This window comes from Hylaeus volcanicus, chromosome 5 (genome assembly GCF_026283585.1).
Source record: "Hylaeus volcanicus isolate JK05 chromosome 5, UHH_iyHylVolc1.0_haploid, whole genome shotgun sequence".
NCBI classification, from domain to species: domain Eukaryota; kingdom Metazoa; phylum Arthropoda; class Insecta; order Hymenoptera; family Colletidae; genus Hylaeus; species Hylaeus volcanicus.
The window spans coordinates 6,663,425-6,678,141 of record NC_071980.1 but is presented as its reverse complement, the minus strand read 5'-3'; the positions used below and the strand labels follow the sequence as shown (position 1 = coordinate 6,678,141).

Below are 14,717 nucleotides of genomic sequence, written 5' to 3'. Positions count from 1 at the left end.
CTTTCCCGACCACGCGGTCATGAAAATTGTTATCTACTCCCGTTTTATGATGTTTCGCTATCAACTTGCCGATGATTACTTAGTTACCGTCAACAGTCCCTTCCCTTTTACTATATTTCATAAATAATTCTGATTTTACAATATTCTTCATTCTTGATGGCGTTGGCTGGCTGAGTCTTTTGTTTTTTATTGGCAATCTATTAACGTATAGATGTAAAAGAAAAATTTGAAATTTATTCCCGTAACGATGTGTAGTAATTAGGCTGCTTATGTTTATAGAAAATTAGTCACTTGATTATTAGGTTTTTCACTGATGGCAGAAAAAGAATTGAAACTTGAATGAAAGCGTGTCTTATTCTCTAAACGGTATAGTACCAATAAACGTACAAACATCCGCAGTCTGGTAATAATTATTCAACAAAGCATCATTTGAATAATAATTCTGTTTATTTGTAATATTAATATTTCTATGTTTGATTCTACTTTTACGTGTGTTCTCTCTTGCTTCAGATTTTTCCTTCCGACCATTGTTCCCTCTCTTTTTGTCTTTCTCCATAATCCTTCCCCCTGAAATTCTGCCTTTTCGCTTCTTTCTTCTCCGTCCCATTTTTGCTAGGCCTCCCTTTGACATTAAGTCGGCTCATAGGTTCGTGCGCGTTTATATTATTGCTTACGTTATGAATGCGTATTGTTTGCGGCACAATCATGTCCCTCTTCGTTACTTTTGCCGTTGAATAACACGCGAATTCTATTGTCCCTTGCTTTCGTAATATTCCGTCACTTTTTCGTGATCATCGTGTAATATGTGCAATGTAGAGGCGAGTTGTTTCAATTCATCGGTGTTGCGTAATAATTCGTGGCGTATGAATTTGTACCTACTCGAGGGCATAAGTTTTATAATTTAAGTACTTACCCAGTTACACTGGTGGCTCGCAAATGTGAAATAATTTCTGGAGAATCCTTGAAACACATCGTGCTTCGACACAGTAATAATAAATTTCAACGACACAGTGATAATAAATTCCAAGGATGGCGGGGAGGATTTCTGGGTACAGGTTTACTATTATTCTTCTCATTTTTTTGTTGTACATATTTTGAATCACATTTCTAAACTCATCAAAATGCGAATAATTAAATATCCCGGCATAAAAATGAACTCGCGCCGCGTTAAAAATCAACGGCTCCCCGAATTTGTTGTTCCACCTTTCTCGAGATTCCAAACAAATTTCAGTCTCTCGGGTGAAGCAGCGCTCTATCGCTTTTTATTCACTTTATTTGTATCGATTTGAGCACGGAATACAAGCGAGGGTATCACTCGGATACGTCACGACCAACGGACGCGCTGGATCGATTATTGCCACTGATACAAGGAACACAAAAATCCAATCAACAATTCGCATCTGATCATCAGAAGCTAGCAATGATATCGATCGAAGCAAGGGCGCGTGTCACAGAATGTTAACCCGTTGCCTTGTAAATTCGTTTCAATCGCTGATCGTTTCGTTTTGCGACCGCTTTGTGCGACACCTTCAGAGATTGCGTTATTAAATCCCGCGGAATAATTACTGCGGGCCCTCTAAAGTGTCGCGTAATTGTCCCCCGCCACTTCAACTGTTTCCGACAAGCTGTCGCTATTTCATACTCTCGTTGTTTCTCGCTTCTCTCCTTGGATCTGCTCCGATAGCTGCGGATGTTTATGCAAATTCGTATTCCCAAATATTATTGCCGTTTTTGCTGAAGCTTTAAGCATGCCACCACAAGGAAATTTATTAATAAACGAATGGAAATTGTAATAAAAATTAATGGAGATTAATAATCATTGGACGATTAAATAATATTCGTTGGACGAAGAGATCGTAAAAATGTGTCAAATATTCTTGCATTTGTGCATCTTGCGCATTCTCTTAGATTTCGCAATATTTTCCATAATCGCATAAACATACGCAGTCTACCTTGAAATTCTTGGAATACTTAATGTTTGTGTTTACAATGTCACCGTTTTTATCTGTTTAAACAATTCTTCATTTTTGCGAGCAAACAAAAGATGGTTGCTATTGTTCGTACAGGCTTCTCTTTTTGGACATTATTTAACATAGCGCGATGTTTAACACTAGAACAACCAAGGTTAATTTGATCCATGTAAATTGGACATTTTTCTAAAATTATTATTGACAAAGTTTTTGTTGAAATTTATCCAACGTCTATATTCAAATATAAATCATATAAATCCGATAAGAAATCTCCGTAAGCATAGTGTTAAACGCTTTAAAGCATTAAAAATAGCATAAACATAACAATTCCGAAGAACGTTGAATACACACATCTGCTTGCATCGAAATAACACTCCGATCAACATTTACAATAAATAAAATTAGAAGCACGTGGGAATACGAATAAAGACACAGTCCCAAACTGCGGATTTTACGCATTTGTGATGCAAATGAATGCGACAAATATGTGCTAAATAAAATAAAATTAATAGAATATATTCAACACGTATTACGTATATTCTGTATGTTCCTCACTTACATCATAAGTGCATAAAATCCACAACCATCACCCACTCATGTACCCAGTGATTCATCACGCAAGGCAACGGGTTAAACTCCCTCGTCTCGTAGGGAATTCATTTTGCCAGGACAGACACGGTACAAGTTCGACTCTTCGTTCGAAACGAACGAGGCGATAACAATTTGCGAAATGCCATTAATTATCTAGTAACTGGTGTTTACGGGCTGCCATTTAAGGTCGATCCTGAAATGGTCGGGATGAGGCATACACTGACGCCCCCTCATCGCGGTTGATTTAACGTTTCTCGCTCCGTTCTCGTTAAAAGTTCGAGGGTCGCGTTCAATTAGGGCGGTGGACGTCTCGCGAGCGAGCCGGCGCGATTCTGCACGCTGGAACGTGGTTCCCAAGCACACGTTAAAGAGTCCTCGACGAACAGACGCTTCGTTTCAACGACCTGCTCACGCGATGTTGAAAACTGTACAGCCAATAGCTGTTCATCAGAGCCGTGTGTCGCAAATTGTTTCTGTCGCGTTGACTCGATGCTCGAGGCGCAGCCCTCGACGTCGTTTCGAGCTTTTCGATTCCTGAGCAACTTTCGCGATCACTCGTCGAATCCCCGGAAGAGTCGAGAGGATCTCGAGAGGGTCTCGAGCATGCTTAGCACTTGTTCGAAAGTCCTCCTGCTTGAGTATAGTATATAGTATAGTCTCCTCGTTTACGTCCTCGATGCCCGTCGTTACCAGAAACAATCAGTTTCATGGTTCGTCGTTGAATGGTTCCATCGAAATATGAACGTCCTCACGATTCCCTCAGCTGTGGCTATTTTCATCATTCATAAATACAGTCTAGCGATCACAAACTAATGCGAGGTAAGAGAATCTTTCCTCGTCGATAATCATTTCATCGACCTTTCGAGTTTCGAAGAAATCAAACCTAAACAAACCTCGTCAAACCCAAATGATCAAAGCCAGTACCTCGGCAGGACTGTCGAACGTCCATCGCGGTTCAATTGAGATCGACATTCGTCGGAAACTACCACTATCACCCTCGCGTCCAATCTCCCTCGTTTTCAATTCACAGAAGAACGTAATCTCGTCCATTTCGACGCGAGCTCCTCGGGAACCACGTCCAAAAAATGAAACCACCTCACGGTTCGCCGCCTCGTACCCTGGATCACCGAAATTGAAAAATCCTTTTTTTCCCCGTTCCTCCTTTTTTTTTTTTCGCTGGCCAAGTAATTAACTTTTTTTCGGCCCGCCTTGGCGATTCAGCCCCAGAAGCACCGCTGGATCGTAGCCCGGGTCCGCCTCGGAGGAAGTCTGCAACGCCGACGAACAATGAATTCGTCGACTGGTTCCAGCCTTTAAACCCTGGTGACGGCGATCCCCGGTCTCCCGGGGCCGAAGGCCTACCTGGACGGCCGCCAGGTTTGGTTCCTGTATCTGCAGAGCAACACCTTCTTGAACGCCTGCCGGAACACCTTGTTGAAGATCGTGTAGAAGATGGGGTTGACCATGGAGCTGGCGTAGCCCAGCCAGGTGGCGATGTCGAAGATCTTGTGGTCGATCTGCCTCTCGCACTCGGAGCACACGGCTGGGATCAGGTTCAGGACGAAGAACGGCGCCCAGAGGATGACGAACGTGAAGAAAACGATGCCGAGGACCTTGGTGGCCTTTTGCTCGAGCCTGATGATCCGTCCGTGCCGCGAACTGTTGCGGGATACCACGCTGCTGGTTCTGGAATGGTGGCTGCGCACCTGCCCAGGTGTTCTGTGGAGACACGGCGAGGATGTGTTGCTGCTCTGCTTCGAGCTGACGCTCGCTGCGCCGTTGTGGGCTCGCATCGTCGCCACGCGTCTTATGGGAACTGCTCTGGAGGACAACAGGGACGTCCGCGTGCTTCCTGCGGGATATATTTATTTTATTTGTCGGGTGGGCGGTCTTTGATTTGGTTAATAGAGTGAATTATCAACTCGCAAGGAACGTCAAGCCAACTGTAACGTGGAGATTTTTGTGACGCTTTGGCGCACTGATGGAGCATTGTAAAATATTAGACGCGTGCTTATTTATATTGGCTGGTATTTACATATTCTGAGAGTGAAAGTAGAGGGTAGCCTTGAAGTTGCGAACTTTCTATTGAGATCGCGAACCTTTCTTTTATATTTTACATTGTTGTCTCACCCTGTTAATTTTTGAAAGAGGGTGGGGGGTTCGTAAGGCAGGATTCTGGCCCTAATAACGATTGAGCATTGGAATATGTGGTATTGATATAATGATAATGTTTTTATTGTAGTAAGTAATAACGTAATGTATCATAACATGTTAATGTTTCGTATTTTCATGTTTAAGTAGTATTTATATCTTTTTAATGGAAATTATTTATCGTTTGCATCATCGAGCATAAACCTTTTCATTATTTTTACAAAAAAAAAAAAAAAGTAAGTATATTTAGCACATGTTCGTACAATACGTACTTGATATTTTCAACCCCTAAAATCAACGTACTATTATACAATTATGTGATAATTCTTATCAACTTGTAAATCGTTTATCTAAACAGGTGTTTCTTCACAACTTCGAGGGTAGTCGTCACTCCATGAATATGAATGCCAACCTACATAAAACAATGTACATCTAACATCTTCACCCCCCTAAAATCAACGTACTATTATACAATTATGTGATGGTTCTTATCAACTTGTAAATCGTTTATCTAAACAGGTGTTTCTTCACAACTTCGAGGGTAGTCGTCACTCCATGAATATGAATGCCAACCTACATAAAATAATGTACATCTAATATCTTCATCCCCCTAAAATCAACGTACTATTATACAATTATGTGATGATGGTGTGATGGTTCTTATCAACGTACTATTATACAATTATGTGATGGTTCTTATCAACTCGTAAACCATTCAACTAAATAGGTATTTCATTCGCAACTTCGAGGTTAATTTTCACCCCTTAAAATCACCATCTTACAATTGGCTGACGATCCCTGTCAAAATTCTCCACCATGCACCCTGAAACCCACCTAAGCTCGACCCCCTCCTCCCGCCTCTCCAAGAAACAACAGAGTTCAGCTCGTAGCTCCTGGCAGGTTCAACCCTGCCGCTGTTGTTCCTCCCCAAAAGGCCCGCCTCGAGGTTCTTCCCCACGATGGGCTTCACGGTGTCGCTGGACACGATCACGATTTCGCTGGAGGGTTGCGGGGGCGGTCTCTTCGAGGACTCCCCGAAGTAGGGGCAGGTGCAGGGCGGAGGAAGGACTAGCTCGCCCTCCTGTTTCTCGATGGACTTCCTCTGGACGCTGTCCTCGTTCGAGGAGTCCTTCCCCGAGGCGGAGGACCTGCCGAAGACGGTCTGCTCGTGGAAGCTGAAGGATCTCTTCCTGGGTGTCTTGGGAGAAGTCGACTTTGCGCGCTCCAGGTGGACCTCGTTGAACGTCGAAGCTCTTCGGATGTGCTTCCAAGGCGTCGGGGAGCTCGTGTCCTCCTGAGCCGACAGGCTCGTCCTGGATCCTGACGCGCTGCTACCGTCGCTTTCTCCGCTTCTGCAATTTGATATCATCTTGGTTCGGTTACGGTTCGAATAATGGAGGACAATTCATTCGAACGTATGTACATAAGGTACATGAGGTAGATTGTTTCTGATTGATGATGAGGTAGTGGAATTTTTGGAGAGTGATTGTAGAAACTATTGGGAGAATTCTAACCTCACTCAGGGTTTCGTTTAACTAATACCGACGGCAATATTAGAACTGCACTCAAGGAGCGAAAGGTTTACAAATTTTGTTCTGTACCCGGTCGATATATTTCGTAATCAGTGTTTCTTTAGAAATATCTACTTGACGAAACAACGCAAACATTTCCGTCCAAAAATATACAAAATTCCTAAAACATATGAACGACTAGCCCGAGGTTCTCCAAACAAATATGGTTCGCAGTGAGTAACGTTACACAAAAGCGGATCGTTTGAAGTTAAAAATTCCAAAGGACTCCTTTAAAATAATGCCAAAACTAGTACTTGATCGCGGTCGATAGAAAGTATCGATTTTCAGAAGAATGGCGTGTATCTAAAGTTAAGTCTTCCCCTAACTGGGAACACTCGGCGGGGAACTTGTTTCCAAACAGGAGCGATAAGCAGCAGTTTAAGCAGCGCTCATCCGACGTCGTCCTCGAAAAGCCGGTGCATTTTTAGATTGCCAGGCTTCCCACGGATGGCTCCTCGTTTTTTTCTTTTCCCTCCTCATCCTACGGAACGTAATGGATCGCAGGGATCGGGGAAATGCATGGATCGTGCTCGGCTCTCAGGGAAAGAGGTCAACGGATGCCGCGCCGTTGCTATAAATCGGACACGTATGAAACGCAGCTGTGCCAGCCATTTTTGACGCGTTCTATCCATTATTGGAAATCAGTCAGCCATTATTACGTACCCGACTGTCCCGCGAATTGCGTTCTATCGGTGTGGGGCCGAGTGGTCGACGAACCTACCGATTTAAAATTAAAAAAAAGGACGCGAAGGACGTTCCGCGTTGGTGGACGTCGGAGCAAGGCTGTTAGGTGGACCTGCCAATAAACGGGAACAATGTTTCGACGTTGCACTTGGTAACAGTAGAACTATTGGGAAAGGAGGTTTGGAATTTTATGGTTTGGAGTGGTTCGCGTAGTTGAGGACACTTTTCAGCCACAATCGAAAGTTACGCTGTCAAGGCAAGTGGGATGAGTTAACCTCTCGAGAGACTTTCTTTTGCTTTATAATCTGACGATCTGCTTGATGTTTAACACTTCAACGTCCGCAAATATACGCAATCAAATGCCACGAGGCTGAAGCCCTATCAAAGCTACCAAGACAATTAAAATGAATTAAGATCCATATTTTCTACCACGTATCGCAAGACCAATCGCATAAATCATTGCCCGCTGAAATCTTTCAAACGAAGGCTAGAGATCGCCCAAACGCCTGGAGAGATCAAAGCGTGGATGCAAAGCGTTTCACCCGACAAAGACGTCGACCTGGAGCCTTCATCCACGAGGGATCCTGGATCCTACTAATGGTATCTCATCGAAGGGTCAACGAGTCTCGACGGGACGAGTGTCTGTTGTTGTTGAAACTGGGTTCTCGCGAGTGGAACAGAGAAGGGAGACGTGAAGTGTCGGTTCGCCGATACCGCGTTCCTCGCGTTTTGATTTTTCAGAAGCACTCGACGGTACCTTCAATCACCGCCGAATAGGAAGACCTTGGTCAACGGCCACTCCGGCCAACAATCGCCGCTGTAACAATTTTCTGTACCCGCTCGAGTTTCAATTTCAAAGTGCTCGTCGCGACCCTATCCGTGCACGTCGAGCCCTCCTGGTTGGAATACACAGAGCACTCGTTCGATTTTGCCCGTTTTTTTTTTTTTTTTATCTTTGCTGTTTCGACACTCCAAAACATATACACGCAATCCAAGTTGTCCTGCGTGAACGTGCGATTCACAGATTTAAATTCAGATCGATCATGTCCGCAATGCGCATTTGATTTTCAGTTTCATTTTTAATATAAATTCTCCAAGAAATTTCTCGCATAATTCCCCATTCAGAGGTTCTCAGGAGATAAATCTCGCCGTACTTTCGTCTCCAAAGAAATCGATTTCTCTCAGAGGGATCGCGGAACGCGCGGTTCCCCCGTTTATTTAGCCGATACGTTTCATTTGATCTTCGTACGTTACGCTCTTAGCAAAATATTAAAGACGCTCCCGCCTCCTCCTCTGCCTCCTCCTCCCTCCTCCTTGTCTCGGCCGCGCGCGCTGCACGGAAAGCTTCTTGGAAATTTCCGAAACACGCGCCAGGATTATTTCAAGAATTTCTCCAATAGTGAACTTCCCGGGGAAATTAAAAGCCGCCGCGGCTCGATGAAGAATTTACGTCGATGCTGTATTGTACAGTATTTCGCTTCGTCGGACGTTATTAAATAACTTTGTCGGGTGTTCGAAGTTTGGACTCGCTGAAGGTTGTTCTATAAAATGATACTGATATTCTTCGAGCCTTGGCTTGCAATTTTTCGAAGCTCAACACCGCACGGTGATCGAAAGAAAACGTTTTGAAGATCATTTCTCTGATATTATTGTAAGAATCGCTCCTGTTCAGAGCCCTCACTCTCGCTTGGTCAACCTGACGAACTTTTAACCCCTCGACTCTTAATTCCTAATCATGCGATCCCTTAATCGCTCCATTTTTATTACCGACGAACCGAAAGACGTTTTGAAAATCATCAAAGAATTGTCAGGATCTAGATGATAGCTTCGATCGAAACACCAAGTATATCGCAGGTCCTGGTGACCCCTCGGAACTGGATCGCACTTAGCTGGGAGGCATTCAAAGTGCAAAACGTACCAGTTCACTCGTCGGTGGCCTCACTTAAGTATACCAGCCTCTTCCTGGCTGAAACTCTCTAATAAAGGAATGCACTTAGCCTGCACGCGTCTCCACAAAGGATTCGTCGCGACTTCGGCCAGTGGCTCGTCACTTTGACGCTCTTTGAACGCTTCTACCCTTCGGAAGAACTTTGCTCGAGCCTCGTAATTGTCCTGAAAACGAGTACGGCTTTTTCCTCCGCTCGCGGAAAGCTTTCTTGCCTGCTCGACCACCCCTGCCGCGTGCTCGAAACAATGATGTAATTAACCCACCGACAAAAGCTGAAACCTTTCGATGCTGTGCGTTTCGTTCTTTCGATCCCCTGACTCGGTTAGGTTGCCGCTTTGGCGGCGATGTTGTTACAGAGAAGCACTCGAATTTTACACTTTCGGTTTTCGTGTGTATCAGTTTTAGAGGTACACCGGGTGAACTTATTGTAATCGTCAAACCGGGGCAAATTGTAATCGAACCGAAAGTAAAAAGTATCTGTTTGGAATAATTTATTTCTAACCGTCATTCAAAATATCGGAACATTTATTTTTTACTTGAGTTTGAACATATGTTTGAACACAAGTGTGAACCTTACTTGATACGATTTTAAAGGACATTTTCACGATTATTTCGAATAATTACAAAATAAAATAATATGTTACTTTGAAAGTGATCGTGGGTATGAAAATAATTATGAAATGAAATAACCTGTTACGTTGTGTTATGTTATATTATGTTTCACAGTTGTGTCAATAGTAACGTTCGAAGCAACATCATTTCTAAAGAGCACCGGTCTGGTAATCGCGTCCACAGCAGTTATTTGATAACCAAGGAATAAATTAGCATTAAAGATCTTCCAAACTGCGCCACGAGTTTGACAAGGTTGAGAGTCACCGCTGTACACCTCGAAAGAAAGTCCAAATTCGATCGCCTCCACTGGCTCGTTTTCTTTGATCCGTCGATTTTAAGCTAGCTAAGAATCCTCGGTTATTCCTGTCCCTCTGTTTCTTCAAAGAGGGCGATTGATCTTCGAGGCGTTGCTGAACAATTCAATTGGGAGTTTATCGTGTTCCTGATAGAATCGCTTGTTTCTTCCCTACTTTCATCCACGATGGACCTCCGAGATCTTTCAACATCCGAGCCAGACTTGATCAGTGATCCTCGGCAAGTTTGTAACGATGTGATCTAGGATTGATATTCAACTCAGGACCCCCTTGCATTAGATCTCCAGAACCGATCTTGCGATTGCTGCGTGAAAAGGAGATTGCGAACTCCATTCGGCGAGATGAATCAGAACCGAAGGAATAGGAAGATCAAGAATGCACAATAGCATATAAATTCTTCGTTCAGAAATGATAAATTCGCAGGGTATTTATAATTTATTACTGCACAGGATTGCGACGAATACTTTCAGCAGACAGCGAACGATTTTCGCCAGCCATAAATTGACTCTTCGAACCGGGTCTTTTTGCGACTCTATTTTAAAGCAAAATCGTGCCATATTCAGCGACGTAACGTGAGGGTCACGGTTGGCTAAGTGCTCTTTAAATTTTGATTAACGTCGACGCGACCTCTTTGATGAAAATTCACGTGGTTATATTTTCGAAGAAATTGGGGACACTGATGCGATACGAGTAAATTGTTACAAAATGAAGACAACTTTGAGAGATTTCGACGAGTAATTGCCGATCTCTCGTTTATAGTTCATAGAAACATATTTTTTCCAGAAATGAAGCTAAAAAATCGAAAACACTCGAAATCCACAAGAGACATTTCATTTTAATATGTATTTCATACTCTGCATACCCCTTTGCATCTTCGATACTAAGCGTTGTATATTGTTATTCGTTATTAAAATTACTTCACGTTAGGCACGTAATGAATTTCTACACCCAACACCAGAACGTCGTTGATGAAAATTTCCTCAAGCCTCGACTACCTCATCTTCGTTTAAAATAATTTCGATTCGTCGCTTCGAACCAAACACTTTGTGTAACATTTCATTCTTCCGAGGTTTCGTTATCGAACGACCCAATATAAGAATTACCCTCGGCTCGTGTCGCTAATTAGGGCTGCTTGAGGTATACCTCACGAAAAGCCAATTCTGAACGAAACGGCGCCATTGTGTGTCCAGATATAATTCTGATACACGACCCATTTCTCTCTTTTTTTTAACGGACCGAGAGAGAGGGTTGTATTCGTGCCACGATAACGTTACTAATTGGGAATAAGAAAGACTCGGGGCTGTTGGATATTTCGACGACGATAACGGTAAACAACGTAACGGTGGTGATTTCATTTTGGGGGGGAGGGGGAGGGGGGGGGGACTAATTCCGAAATATCCGGGGAAGTTTACGTAACGAGTCCTTTTTATGCGCCGTAAAAGAGAGGGAAAGAGAGAGTGGGAACACGAAAGTAGCCCGCTCCGACACGCCTCGGCGCCATTGCTCTCGAAAGGCTTTCAGAGTCTCGAGCACGTTTGCGAAGTGCTTTCGGCTAGATTCTTGGCTTGATCGCCGGACGGGATGCAAAATTGAAACGACGTGAAAGCAAACAGCTGGACTTGAGATTCTTGGAATTAATTAAAATGCTCCACGGCGTCGTATTATTTCGTCGCGAACGACGGGGCAGCCCTCGAGACCGATTTCGTGCCGTTGACGACAAATCGTACGAAGATGTTTAAATTGCTAGTGGTGGGGGAGATCCTTCTGGGAACGGGTTGATTAATAATTCCATTTAATTACCGATTTACGCGGTTCGACGAGTATTATTGGCCCAGTTTTTGGCGTACTTTGGCAGAATTATTTATTCATATCTTGTTTAAAAACGACGAGGACCGTCGAGGATGTCTGGTCTGACGTTTCTTGGCACAGATTCGATGATCATACTCTATTGATCATTTATATCAATCGTATTCTGTCAATTGAATCTCTCTAATTGGTGCTCCAATTTTCCATAGTCTTGAGAATTTCATTTCCATATAGGATTCAATCGATTTCATTTTAGATTGTATCAAATATTAATCGTAATAATTATTCGTTACTTTTAAAACAGTTGATAGAAAATCTATCGCTTAAAAGCAATAATGGTTTCCATCGTTGCATTGTTCTCGAAAGTAATTCTTCCAATTTTAGCTGCAGACTAAGCTGCGTACTGACTTCAGTTTGAACATCAGCGACGATCACAGTGCTCTCCCAATGCCTTGAATAATTTAACACCACGACTGCAAGTACGGCTGCAATAATTCTCTCGTGAATATTTGTCGCTGGAAAATTAATAATATCCGTTTCATAATCTGTAATTTTCCTTTAAAAAATCGTTCGGTGTCGCGTGCTCTGTACTTGCTGGTAATTTACCGAGGTAATTCAGTTCGTTTTAGACACTTCGTCTTCCAAGCTCCCTCGAAAAGAGAGTTCTTAATGAGTCAACAGGTGAAGAGTAAATAAATCACGCTAAATGATGAATTAAGAGACCGGCCCAGTTAAGTCAACTCTAATTGGACGTGGAAAGCGCATGGAAAAATCAAGAGACCGTGTCGCAAAGTATGTGCTAAGTTTGGCTTCGCAAGTCAAAGGAAACGTGTTCGAGAATTAAGAGTACTTTCACGGAAGCTTTTTACGTAAACCTTCAAGCTTAAGGGTATTGACATAATTTATTACTTAATAATCGTACAGATACTCGAATTATATGAATTAGATCAAGGGGGAACATTCGGTTGCCATAGGCAAAATTCAAGCATTTTTTCGAAGATTTACATACACAATTTAATCCACAACAAAGCTCGGTAAAGCAGAGCAGACGGTTCGATATACAGACACTCTACATTACCGAGGTTTACCGACAGAATGCTCTACAGTACCGAGTCTCATCGGCAATAACATTACTATTTGCACATACTTCGAGTACCAGTAGCAATTTTCTCAAGTAATCGTTGTTCATCCTCAAATACTACGCCATCGTTTCAAAGATCCCAAGAGAAATTATTCGATGATGTTCCCCGATCCTAAGCGCTCAAGACACTTCCGATGTCCATTGCAATTTTCATTTCCATCGAAATTAGTCTGCCACGAATTCCTCCGTCAATTTTTCCCGTCCTCTGGGCTTCCTCGCGAATCCAACTTAAATTTCTTATTGGATTCGTTGTCGTGCCGAACGGTAACGAATAGCCAATCTCCGTGGCGGGAATAACGTCCCATCCACACCACGAATCCCCCGGCTCCGGGCTGGAACGCCACTTACGTGTCACCGGGACTGCATCAGGAGATGATAACAGTGGTCGGAGGGAGGGATGTTGAACGACGTCGACCCCGAATTGGAACGGAAGCCGCGGTGTAACGATCTAGAACGATGCCTACTGCAGAACAGTGTCCAGAAACTCAACGAACTTGTCCTTAGATCACTCTCACGCGTTCCAGTTTCAGGGGAAAGTTCAAACTGCTTCCACTGACATAAAGCGGTAGTTTCATGCGGGATGACTATTGTTCGAGCTCATCTGCAGGGCGATCGAATCACCAGTTTTGAGGAGACGCTAGTCATCCTCAAGAGTTAGACTGTCAGGTCGTGGTATATAGATAGGGCTTTTCGAAGAAATGAGATGAACTTAATAGGCCTGTTCTTCAAGCTTCTCTTCAGGGTCATCGAATCACCAACTTCAAGGAAATCCTAGTGACCGTGAAGTTTATACTGTCAGGTAATAATACATGAAATTGCCACTCGTGCAGGTCAAGGAGAAGGTCTTTTGTAAAATAAAAGTAGATTTCTCTGCTTCTTCTGGCTCTTGTAAAGCACTTATGATAAAGTGTTCCTTGGACTATCCAGAGCTGGCTTTACCGAAGTAGGTTCTTTTTCGAGAGATAAGACAAAGTCCACGCAGTGGAGGGTTAAAGCCTCGTGGATCGATGGCGCGTTTGGAGATTATTAGACCAGGTCGCGATAATTTCACGTATCCATTAAGCCGAAGGTGGAGCGGGGAGGTATCAATAAAAAATTAGACCGTTTCAGGTAGCCGCGTTCCAGCGACCTCCATACGTCTCCTGTCTTCATTTTTGCCTCGTTACTTCGGCCAGGATTCTCCTTCGCGCTTATATCTCACCGAGAAGATGGAAACGATGGCCTGACAGGGTGTAATCCACGTCGTAGACTAGAGAACCGGGCTCCTGTTACCCGTGTTCCTTGTAAGGGAATCCAGGATTGCCGGGGATCTACCTCGTACAATATGAAATCGTCTTTCGTGTGGCCATTGTCGGGGTAAATTGATTAGGAGAGCATGTTTGGAATTTCAGTTCAGTTCTTGTGTTTCGATGATTGATTGATAGATCATTGATTGTCGTACAAGTGTTCATTTCGAAACAGCATGTATCACAGAGTTGAGCAAAATGTATTTGGAAAAATGAGTGATGCATATGACTTCAATCATTTGTGCAGTAATAACTAATAATTAAAGCATAATAGTTCCGATCATTAGTTCTCAGTTTATATTACAAAACACTGACTGAAATTGAATATTAAGTATAACAATTTTTCGAAATTATCAATAAGTGAGTGTATATGTATATAACAATAGATATATATATGTATATGCAAAATGATTTTATTCGCGCTAATGAAATCACCAGAAATTAATACATTTCATGTAGACAAAATAAATGAAATGAATTTGTTCATATACAAATTTAATTTTCTTTAGTGAAATCGGGCATATGTTATTCAGTAAACCAATTCGAATTTGCTTTTATTAGGGCTCCAATTTCAAAGAAATTAAATGATTAAAGTCGTATCCATTACATTCTAATACGTCTAATTCATTGGTCCAGCAGTTCA

At 42.8% G+C, this 14,717-nt stretch overlaps 2 protein-coding genes across 4 annotated transcripts in view; one reads left to right on the top strand and one right to left on the bottom strand.

Moving 5' to 3' along the window:
• LOC128877592 (26S proteasome non-ATPase regulatory subunit 1) overlaps window positions 1-14,717 on the top strand; it is a 65,896-nt gene that overhangs the window by 37,210 nt on the left and 13,969 nt on the right. The gene's annotated exons all lie outside the window — the stretch shown is intronic.
• LOC128877593 (alpha-2B adrenergic receptor) overlaps window positions 333-14,717 on the bottom strand; it is a 76,426-nt gene continuing 62,041 nt past the window's right edge. For all 3 annotated transcript variants that reach the window (XM_054125028.1, XM_054125029.1, XM_054125030.1), the window contains 2 exons: window positions 5,547-6,064; window positions 333-4,413 (listed from right to left, as the gene is read on the bottom strand). In XM_054125028.1, coding sequence (XP_053981003.1) covers window positions 3,920-4,413; window positions 5,547-6,064 — 1,012 coding nt within the window. In that variant the 3' untranslated portion in view covers window positions 333-3,919. The remainder of the gene's footprint in view (window positions 4,414-5,546; window positions 6,065-14,717) is intronic.